The 10662-nt window shown below is 49.6% G+C and overlaps 2 protein-coding genes across 7 annotated transcripts; one reads left to right on the top strand and one right to left on the bottom strand.

Moving 5' to 3' along the window:
• Window positions 1–429: 429 nt before the first annotated feature.
• On the top strand, window positions 430–5988 carry tmprss3b (transmembrane serine protease 3b). Of its 3 annotated transcripts, none has more exons than XM_062446959.1 (13): window positions 430–651; window positions 886–1228; window positions 1360–1494; window positions 2076–2192; window positions 2304–2430; window positions 2910–3038; window positions 3167–3213; window positions 3388–3553; window positions 4405–4574; window positions 4817–4912; window positions 5096–5220; window positions 5379–5492; window positions 5785–5988. In XM_062446959.1, exons 1-13 carry the CDS (start codon window positions 586–588, stop codon window positions 5788–5790), a joined length of 1641 nt encoding a protein of 546 aa, XP_062302943.1. In that variant the 5' UTR covers window positions 430–585; the 3' UTR covers window positions 5791–5988. The 3 variants fall into 3 exon arrangements, with proteins under 3 accessions (XP_062302943.1, XP_062302942.1, XP_062302944.1); XM_062446958.1 differs by having other exon boundaries at window positions 5379–5531; XM_062446960.1 differs by lacking the exon at window positions 1360–1494 and having other exon boundaries at window positions 5379–5531.
• Window positions 5989–6053: 65 nt separating this feature from the next.
• On the bottom strand, window positions 6054–10630 carry pknox1.2 (pbx/knotted 1 homeobox 1.2). Of its 4 annotated transcripts, none has more exons than XM_062446372.1 (11): window positions 10529–10630; window positions 9747–9851; window positions 9500–9642; window positions 9251–9422; window positions 8976–9146; window positions 8518–8632; window positions 8132–8232; window positions 7716–7856; window positions 7551–7627; window positions 7260–7432; window positions 6054–6781 (listed from the first exon to the last, which is right to left on the bottom strand). In XM_062446372.1, exons 2-11 carry the CDS (start codon window positions 9792–9794, stop codon window positions 6615–6617), a joined length of 1308 nt encoding a protein of 435 aa, XP_062302356.1. In that variant the 5' UTR covers window positions 9795–9851; window positions 10529–10630; the 3' UTR covers window positions 6054–6614. The 4 variants fall into 4 exon arrangements, with proteins under 4 accessions (XP_062302356.1, XP_062302359.1, XP_062302357.1 ...); XM_062446375.1 differs by having other exon boundaries at window positions 7716–7850; XM_062446373.1 differs by lacking the exon at window positions 10529–10630 and adding an exon at window positions 10423–10509.
• Window positions 10631–10662: the final 32 nt, after the last annotated feature.

Raw genomic sequence — 10662 nt, 5'->3', positions numbered from 1 at the left:
TCTGCCTAGGACTCTACACACACATACACCACACACACAAGAACACACACACGACAAAAACACTCCCCACCCAGATCAGAAACTGGATCTTCAGGTCAGACAGAAGATCTTGGATAATGGATAATGGCTCAGTGATGTAACTAGAGTGTCACTGCCAACCAACCTCCCTTCCTCCAGCAACCCCCCCCCCCACACACACACACACACGTACCCCAGGCCTTGGCAGCTCGGTAACACTGACTCCTGTTGTTCCCCAGATACATACGAGCGCACACCTTCTGTGTAACCTGAGTCCCAGCTCCATCACGGAAGGGTTCTGGCTCTGAGACACCTGTTCTTACCTGACAGGCCTGGGGGGGAGGGGCCTAGAGCTGGGGTAGGAGAGCGAGAGGGTGCACCGAGTAGTAATAATACCGGTGAGTTAGCTAGCCAGTCAGAGGGTCAGACAGGCAGACACAGCACAGTCAGTCATCACGACAGTCATCCAGTCCAACAACCAGGCCAGTCAGCCTGAGTGATTGTGGACCAGTCAGTCAGTTGAACTCAAAGGGGCTGGGATGATTACCTGGTTGAGGAGACATAACGATGCCTGATAGGATAATGACCAGCGAACACCCGGCTAACACAGAAGGAACACGCTCTCAGGAGAAGGTCAGTGGCACTCACACACACACACACATGCTAACACTCTCTCACGTTTGCTCTCACACACTCTCAGAGACAAACACACTTATCACTCTTTATCACAATCACATGACACGCTCCCTCTCACACACACTCTCTCAGAGACACACGCTTATCCAGATCGCGTCAACACACTGTCACTCTCACAGACAACACTCTCACACACAATGAAGCCCCATCCACAACGCTGTTGGTGTGCAGGGTCCGGGGGCGGGGCTAGCAGGCGAGGAGGAGGAGTCTGCCAGTGATGAGGAGGACCTGCCGGTGGTGGAGACGCCCTCCAGCTGTTACATCAGCAGCCTGGCCATCAGTGGCAGCTACATCCAGGAGCCCTCCCACCCCAACGTCCCCACCTCCCAAACCCCCCTCCCCGACTCCCACACCTCCGGCTCCAACCTGCCCCCTGCCCCCCATGTCTCCACCGGTTCCCCCCTGGCCTCCTACCCCCGCCTTCCCGCCCTGGTCCCCCCAGTCGTCCCGCTGGCCCAGAGACATCACCCCGGCACGGCCCCCGCCATCATCAAGGTCCAGCCCTTCATCCACGGTACGTACACATACATGTTCATACACACACGCGTGCTGTCTGTCTCTCTCGCTCTCACACACACACACACACACGCTTTATTATCTGTCCTGCATGACTACTGCTCTTTCTCTTCTTCTGTGGTGCTGCAGGGGACAGTGCTGTTTTCTCTTCCCTTGTGGAGACAAAGTCGTTGCGAGGTTACGTAGTGCACCACTGGAGGGCGCTGTTAGTGCTGCTGGGACTGGTCTTGGCACTGATCCTGATCCTGGGGATAGGACTGGGAGGTACCTGTCTGTCTGCATGTCTGTCTGTCTGTCTGTCTGTCTGTATATCAGTCTGTCGGTCTGGACATCAGTCTGTCTGTCTCCATGTCTGTCTGTCAGTCTGTCTATCAGCCTGTCTGTCGGTCTGTACATCAGTCTGTCTGTTCGTCTGTCTGTCTATATATTAGCCTGTCTGTCTGTCTATCTGTATGTTGTCTGTCGGTCTGTCTACATACCAGTCTACCTGTCAGTCTGTCCATCTTTCAACAATGCATAAATTAACTTGGATGGATGGATGGATGGATGGAGCTTCTTCTTCTGGATCTGTCTAGAGAGAGAGGAAAAGAGAGAGGTAGAGGCATGTGGGGGGTGGAGTTCAGAGTGTGTATTGAAAGATATGGGTGTAGAATAGATTTTGTGCAACCAGATCTTGTTGTTCTATGTAACTGGAGACAGCAGTACTAAGTGTTACATGAGATTTCGAGAGGAGCCTTGACAGTGTCAGTATGTGTATCTGTGTGTGTGTTTCTGTGTGTGTGTGTGTGTGTCTCTGTGTGTGTTTGTGTTTCTGTGTGTGTATCTGTGTGTGTGTGTTTCCACAGTGGGACTGGGCTGTTCTGGGAAGTTCCGCTGTACCTCCTCCCAGGTGTGTGTGCACCAGAGCTCCCTCTGTGACGCGGTCAAAGATTGTCCTCATGGAGACGATGAGCTCAACTGTGGTGAGACACACACACACTACACACGCATACACACACTCCCACACACACTCACACACATGCTGCTACAGACGCACACTCCACAACACTTCCTGTGTGTGTGTGTGTTTGTAGTGCGTGTGAGTGGGCGTGGTTCAGTGCTCCAGGTCTGCAGTAAGGGGGCGTGGTGGACTGTGTGTTCTACAGGTGGAAACTCCTCCTCCCTGGGACACGCTGCCTGCAGACAGCTGGGATACGACAGGTAGATACAAACACCCCCCCATGTACAGACACACCCCCAGGTACAGACACACCCCCAGGTACAGACACACCCCCAGGTACAGACACACCCCCATGTACAGACACACCCCCAGGTACAGACACACCCCCAGGTACAGACACACCCCCAGGTACAGACACACCCCCAGGTACAGACACACCCCCAGGTACAGACTTATCCTCATCAGCCCTCCACAGGTGTTTTCTCAGACTGGCACAGGGCCATGGTAGGTGTTCCTTCTCCATTAACCACAGTGGTAATCCTGTTACCATTCCCTCGCAGCGAATCAACACACACACACACACACACACAGTTGTAAGTAGGTCAAGATGTTCCGTTTTACCATCACCCTTTTATCTGAGGAGCTACATAGAGCTTCTGCAGTAAGGACGACTGTCAACCCAACTGTATGTGTGCGTGTGCATGCACATGCTTGTGTGTGTGTGTGTGTTTGTGTGCAGTTACAGCAGCTACAGTTCCCTCCCCCTCTCCTCTGTGGAACCCTTCCTCCAGACTGGCCTGGTATTGGTCAACCTCAACCTGCTCACCCTCCAACCCTCCATCAGCATCCAGAACCCCACCCTCCTCAGGTACACCAACCAATCAAACGTTTTCTCGTCCTACATCAGGAGGAGGTCCCACGTCTGGTGTTGGTGTGTGCGTGTGTGTGTGTATGTGTGTATGCGTGTGTGTAACCTCTTCCCTGTTCTGTACCCAGTAAGACCCAATGCAGTTCTGGAAATGTGACCACACTTAGCTGCCTGGGTAAGTTACTGTAATGAGTGTGTGTGTATATATATATATATATATATGTGCCTGTGAGGATTAGGCATTACAAGTAAGATGACTTTACACCACAGTAAGAGTGAAATCAGCCTATTGAGCTCTGTTACTTGTATCTGTTTGGGTGTGTGTGTGTGTATCCCCCCCCCCCACCAGATTGTAGTCTCAGGCCCAGGCTAGAGTCTCGTATTGTCGGGGGGGCAGCGTCCCCCCCTGGACACCTCCCCTGGATGGCCAGCCTGCACCACAAGCACACACCCACCTGTGGGGCAGCGGTCATCACACACACCTGGATACTGACTGCTGCTCACTGTGTCTATGGGTGAGACACGCACGTATACACACACACACGTACACACGCATGCACATCTCGATGCTCACTGCTCTTCATTAGTTAATGGTTGAAATACGTACAGTCATTCATACGCACATGAATGCGTGTATAAATGACTATGAATTGACTGGAATTGACTATTGATCATGAATATGTTTGAGTGTGTATGTGTGTGGCAGTTGAAAGTTGTGTCACCAGAACAAGATTAATGTTACCATCCACTTACCCCTGGAAAGCCCAACCTCTCCCATACCATGTTTCACATGTGTGTCACGGTGTGGTACAGAGTGGACCCAAATGCAGCACAGATACAATTAGGTGATTTATTGGGTGTAGTCCTGAGTTGTGGTCTTGTTTGGTGAATCAGCGGGTCGGCAGGCAGGGACTGGGTTCACGGATGATGATCCTGGGCACAAAGAAAACAGATTTACAGAAGGCAAGTGAATCATGCAATGCTTGAGGGTCAAAAGTGCATACTACCACAGTAGCTGTGACAACGATCTGACGAGGAGTGGTTGGAAAGCCGGGTTGAAGTATTGCAGGATGATGAGGTAATGGGCGGCAGGTGTGGAGGGTCTAGGCAGGATGATACAGGAGAACCAGCAGGGGGTGTAAAAGGGACAGGGACCAGGCCATGGCCGTAACAATGTGTAATAACTTAATTAACCCTTGACATAGTGTAACTACATACAGTCCTTATGTGAGTACAAGGTTGATACAAGAGGTATTGCTTTGAAGTCACATGGTATTTAATTGAATGATATGGACGAAATAATGTTGCCGAAATAATGGACCTAATTGGTTGTTGTTCTCCCTTTGCCCTCCTGCTGTCCAATCAGATTTGATGACCCCGGACAGTGGGTGGTGTATGTTGGATTGACAGCCCAGCCAATTAATGGAGCGGGGTCTCTCTCTGTGAAGAGGATAGTCTATCATGCCCTCTACCGCCCCCGCAGGACAGAGTATGACATTGCACTCATCAGGCTGGAGCAACCCCTCAGCTTCAACGGTACACAAACACACAAGCAGAGCAAAAATACACACCACCTTCTGTTGTGAGTTTTACAGGTAAACATCTTCTATGTTATGTAACTTCCCATAAATATGTCATTTCCCGTTTGTCGACGTTGCCAAGCTTTCGTAAATAAGTCTTAATACTGTAATGATAACAATGGAATGTAACCATTTCACATGCGTGTGAGGATTCACCCAGACCTAGTGTTAGTGAGCCAGGCTGTCTGTTCCCTGCAGGCCTGGTGAAGCCCATCTGTCTGCCCAATCACGGTGAGCAGTTAGAGGAGGGGCGAAGCTGCCAGATCTCTGGCTGGGGGGCCACACAGATTGGAGGTTAGGGGAGACACACACACACATATACACACGCTTACACACATACACACACACACATACACTCACCTGGATACTCATCACTACTGACTGTGTCCATGGGTGAGACACACACAAAATACATGCGCCACTGAAATCCACCCCCATCCACCCTCCTTGGTTAAGCATCGTGGTGTGTTTCTCCAGGGGAGCCCAGCGTGCTGCTCCAGTCTGCCCAGGTACAGGTGCTCTCCAGCACGCTGTGTGAAGCCCCCTCCTCCCCCTGGAGCCTCTGTGCCGGACATACACCAACCGGACCACACTCCTGCCTGGTAGGGGACGTGAGGTCACACACACACACACACACCAGATTACACTCTTACCAAGTTGTACACTCTGTGTGAGTGGATACCTCTGACTCCAACTAAATATCAGTTGGTAGCTTGCAGGGAATTCTAACTTGTTTGTGTGTGTGTGTGTGTGTGTGCAGGGGGACAACGGGGGTCCGCTGGCCTGTGAGGGGGAGTCTGTGTGGAAGGTGTGGGGGGTGTTAGGCTGGAGCTATGGCTGTGGAGAGAACAGAACAGGAGAGCTATACACACAGGTGCTGTATGCCCTACCCTGGATACACACCTTCATGGAGGTAAAGACTATAGACTCGTTACTGTCTGTAGGCTTTGTATATCTACTTCATCTATATAACAATTGTATATCTAGTGAGTCTATATAACTATTGTATATCTAGTGAGTCTAAATAACTGTATTGTATATCTAGTGAGTCTATGTAACGGTTGTATTTTTAATGAGTCTATATAACTGTTTAGTGTATTTAGTAAGTCTGCATAAGTGTGTTGTGTATTTAGTAAGTCTATATAACTCTTGTTTTGTCCCTTCAGGGATAAGTGACAGGGGACCTGAAGTCCAGTTGACACGTTCTCTACAGACCGACAGGATGTTGAGGATGTACGTTACCAAAGCAACACGTCTCACCTGGGACATAGTGTTACTGATGCAGACATACATGGATGTCAGCGTGTGTGTTTATCAGGCCATCACCATGACTAACTGATAGTGGCTGTTTGTACAGAACCAGGAAGTAAAGACCAATTTGATTATAAAGCAACTGAGAGTCTGATCATTCATACACACAAAGTCCACACAACAGTCAGACAAACATTGTTATTTTATTATTTGATAAATCCAGCAGAGACAAAGGGGCCATGATGAAATGCAAACAGAGAAACTATAAACAAGTTCCTGCCAAGTCTGAGATATAAAAATATGCAACCCAGTCTGATCTGTCCCAACCCCTCACACCAGCACTGCTCTGAACTAGGTGGCTAGTATACATGTCTGGTGTGTACTAGATAGTCAGCTAGTATAAATGTCTGGTGTGTACTAGATAGTCAGCTAGTGTAAATGTCAAGTGTGTACTACTAGATAGTCAGCTAGTATAAATGTCTGATGTGTACTACATAGTCAGCTAGTGTAGGTGTTAGGTGTGTACTAGATAGTCAGCTAGTGTAAATATCTGGTGTGTACTAGATAGTCAGCTAGTGTAGGTGTTAGGACAGTCTGGGACTGTGTGAAGAAGGTAAACACATCGTTCAAACAGGCATGCAGGAGAAAAAGGGTGAGAGAGAGCGAGAGGGTCAGAGAGCAAGAGAGAGAGAGAGAGAGAGAGAAAGTGGGAGAGCGACAGTAGGACAGAATTCGAGAGATCCCATCAGCCCAGTCCAGCTATGCCTCCCTCCTCCTCCTCCTCTTCATCATCATCATCCTCCTCTTCCTCACTGTGAGTTCCCAGCATGACTTGCTGCATGGCGAGTGTGGCGCCGTCCGACGAGAGGCTCTGCAGCTCCTCCACGCTCACACCCATCGTTACCATGGCAACTGGAGAGCAAGAAGTTAGGGTTAACGTCTGCCAGTTGAGATTCGTATCGGTCAAGTTCCTACAACCCCGTTTCCCATTGGTCAAACTCCTACAATATGCGTCTTAATTGGTCGACCAGATTCCTCCACAACTCTCACCTCCAGCTATATAACACAACAGCTCTGTATAGGTAACCACTTCACTTTGAGGCAAGCCAACCATCAACTGCCCCTTTACAACATCCACATACCCCTTACAACCCTCCCTCATACCATGCCTTCATACACTTTTGTAACAACCTATACCACCAACACTAAAACCATTACACAATCTGTGTGGTAACAATACGATCAAATGTTCCAGGAATAGGTTATCTGACCCAGTGAGGGAAGAAAAGCATCCAATTGCAGTGTGGGAGATTAAGGGGCCAGCTCCCCCTACATGCTCCACTTCCTGTCAGTTGAACTCAGGGAAACTCAGGAGTATTATGGGATTTACCGTTGTCATCCTGTTCCTCCATCGCCTGGGGGAGACCAGTTGCTGTGGCGATGGAGTCAGGCCAGAAGCGCTGTGTTGGCCGGCTCTGATTGGCCCGTTTTCTGCTCTTGGGTGTGTCAGAGGAGCTGCTGTCAATCATGGGCTGGAGGATCCGCCTCCTGGCATTGATGAACCTGCGGAGAGTCGACCAATTGGTAACCCAGTCAGCAGGCAACCCAGTTAGCAGACGACCCAATTGACTGGGCCCAGGCGGTGGTGCTGGTTCCTGTTTTGTGCGTGACTGTGTCTCACCAGTTGTTGACCTGTAGGAGGGAGAGGTTGGTCTGGATAGCTATCTGCTTCTTCTCTTCCTCTGTTGGGTAAGGATGCTGAGAAAGAGAGAGAGAGAGATACATCAGACTAGACTCGAGGCTGTGTGTGTGTGTGTGTGTGTGTGTATCTGTGTGTGTTACTTACAGCGATGTGCTGGAAGAGCCAAGACCTCATGACGTTGGTGGCCTGCTTGGGTAGAACTCCTCTCTTGCTCCGGCTGCTCTCCTCCTCATGCTGTTGCTGCTGGGGGTAGAAACTCAGGTCCTGGCTCAGCTGCACCTGCAGCTACACACACACACACACACACACATACATCTTTACTGTTTTTCTGCATCATCACAGTACTTGCTTTTACAGTTTCACAGTACCTGTGTGTTTTAATGAAGTATTTTCACAGTACCTTGGTGTTTTAATGAAGTATTTTCACAGTACCTGGGTGTTTTAATGAAGTATTTTCACAGTACCTGGGTGTTTTAATGAAGTATTTTCACAGTACCTGGGTGTTTTAATGAAGTATTTTCACAGTACCTGGGTGTTTTAATGAAGTATTTTCACAGTACCTGTGTTTTCTGGAAGCGCAAGGTTCCGGGGGAGAGGCCTTGCGCCAGCACCTGACCCTGAGGGGTGACCACTGTGATGGGCTGGTACACTGTTCCACCTGCTTCACACACGCACACACAACACACACACACAACACACACAGTAGCAGGTTGTTTTAATTACGTATATGTATCTTTATGAATCTTATTTTACGACTGCAACAGCATTGAATACCTTTTCAAAGTATTTATATATTTATATACAAATACATGTATTCTACATTCGATTCCGAGCCAGAATCAAAGTGCTTCCTTTATTCTCATATTTCATTGCTGCTCATACTGCTCATGCTCATTCTGTGGACATAGAGGTTCCTGAACACTTTGGGGATCAGTGAAGTGAATACCTGTAACCATCTGGGTGGGGTTGACTGTCGCCACGGTGAAGTTGCCATGCTGCAGGGCCGAGGCTGGGACCATGATGCCATGTGGACTGAGGGTTCCTGAACTAGGGCTGGTGTTCTACGCACACAAACACGCGTGTCAGTCTGGGGGACGCCACCGCACACACACAGCACACACGCGTGTGTCTTGTGTCTCATGTGCGTTTGATGTGTATGTGTATTACCCGTGTGTTACCTATGTGTGTGCTACCTGCGTGCTTGCTGTGTATATGTGTTACCTATGTGTGTGTTAGCTGGGTGTTACATGTATATGTGTGTTACACATATGTTACATGTGTACGACCTGTATATGTGCATTAAAGGTGTGTTACCGGTATGCATGTGTTACCTGTGAGTTATATTTGTTTTGCTTGTGTGCATGTGTTACCTGTGGATGTGTGTTGCCTGTGTACATGTGTTACCTGTGTGTGTCCAGGAGAGTCTGGATTGTCCGGCTCCGCCCCCAGCAGGGTGTCAGAGTTCATCTTGGTCCTCAGGCAGGCGATGTAGCGCGAGCAAAAGTCCTTACACAGGTCACTGACCTTCTCCAGCTCCAGCAGGTGGATACGCAACACCTGCAGAGCCCCCACCATCTACACACACACACACACACACACTTCAGCAATGCTACTCTACAGAATGAAGCTTGCCAATCACAATGCCAGCCTACATAATGCTGTGTGTGTGTGTGTCTCACCAGGGTGTCGGTGTCAGGGTCCAGGCTGTTGGCGGTGGAGCTCTCCTTCCTGTGACTGATCAGGAAGTTGTCGAGGTCGGTGCGAAGGGAGGCGGAGCTTACACACTCTGGCGTCTGAGTGGACTGCTCACACTTCTCAAACATGAGAGCCAAGAGGGGGAACAGGGGGTGTCTGCAGACACACACACATCATCAGAAATACTCTACACGCTGTTTTACACCCACGAGGAAGGAGAGGGCAAGGACTACCTGTAGATGTTTGATTTGTCCGCTTCCATGGGGGTCTGGGTGTGAGGGGAGGAGGAGATTCCTTCTGCTCCTTCTGTCCTCTCCTCCGCCACACTCCTCTCCTCCTGCCCTTCCATCTCTTCTCCCACACCCATGACTAGGATCTGGAGGAAGACAAAGAGAAGGAGAGCACAGAAAGAGTAAGTATACGCAACATTATAACAACATATTCGACAGGAGTATCCGAGTGCCTTCACCCTGCCCTCACCTGGTCGACCTGGGGGTAGTCCTCCATAGCAACCAGTTGCTCTGCCATCTCAGTGTCTCCAGCGATGCCAACTCTCTCTCATGCCAGTCCAGGACACCTATAGTCCTAAACACGCGTACATGGCTTTTATGTGGAGACACCTCTTATTTGAACTACAAGTCTACATGTGGTCATGCTCAACGTTAAAAGTAGCGTATCACAGGCCTATAGACATTCTAGACACTTTTATCGCTAATATAATACGTCCCTTCATCATGTGGCATTTACAACTAAAGGCTACCACGTGAACGGCTTATAACTACACGTTAGTGGACTGCCCGACACACCGGACTCTGACTCAGATTGAATAGCGCCTGTGTAGCATCTGGGCTTTTGGTGAGAGCATATTTTACATGTGAGCTGGGGTGCATGGTCTACTATAGCGGCGGGAGTAATGTAAACACTTAAGTGGACGTAAGACGAAAAACAGAGGAGATCTAAGGACCACACAGTGCCCAGATGACCAGTCGGTCGGTTAGTGCTAACATACACAGCACTTTATTAGCCGAACACACAGGGCCTGGGCCATTCCCCTCTCTCTCTCTTCTCTCTCGACAAACAAGCCGACATCTTTATTCCGCCACCGCAGCGGCTCCCTCTCGCCTGGTCTCTTGCGCCTCACTGTCCGCCTCCATACCAGCATGTCCTCTCTTTGCATGACGAACCCACTGCATCCGAGCATGCAGCGTCGATAGTTAGATTGATGGGAGACGAAAAAAAGAAGAATTTGAGTGACAGCTTACCTGGGTGCCAATCTTCGTCACGCTGACAAGGCGCTGCTGCAATCGCGGGCCGCAGTTTTCTTGTGTCGTCATTACGTACGGGCACGTCGACTATTTTTCTCATATATATTTATAATGTGGGAGGAGCGTTGCAG

Source organism: Osmerus eperlanus, chromosome 21 (genome assembly GCF_963692335.1).
Source record: "Osmerus eperlanus chromosome 21, fOsmEpe2.1, whole genome shotgun sequence".
NCBI classification, from domain to species: Eukaryota; Metazoa; Chordata; class Actinopteri; order Osmeriformes; family Osmeridae; genus Osmerus; species Osmerus eperlanus.
Note: the sequence above shows the minus strand (reverse complement) of the source record. Positions and strands in the feature narration are given on the sequence as shown.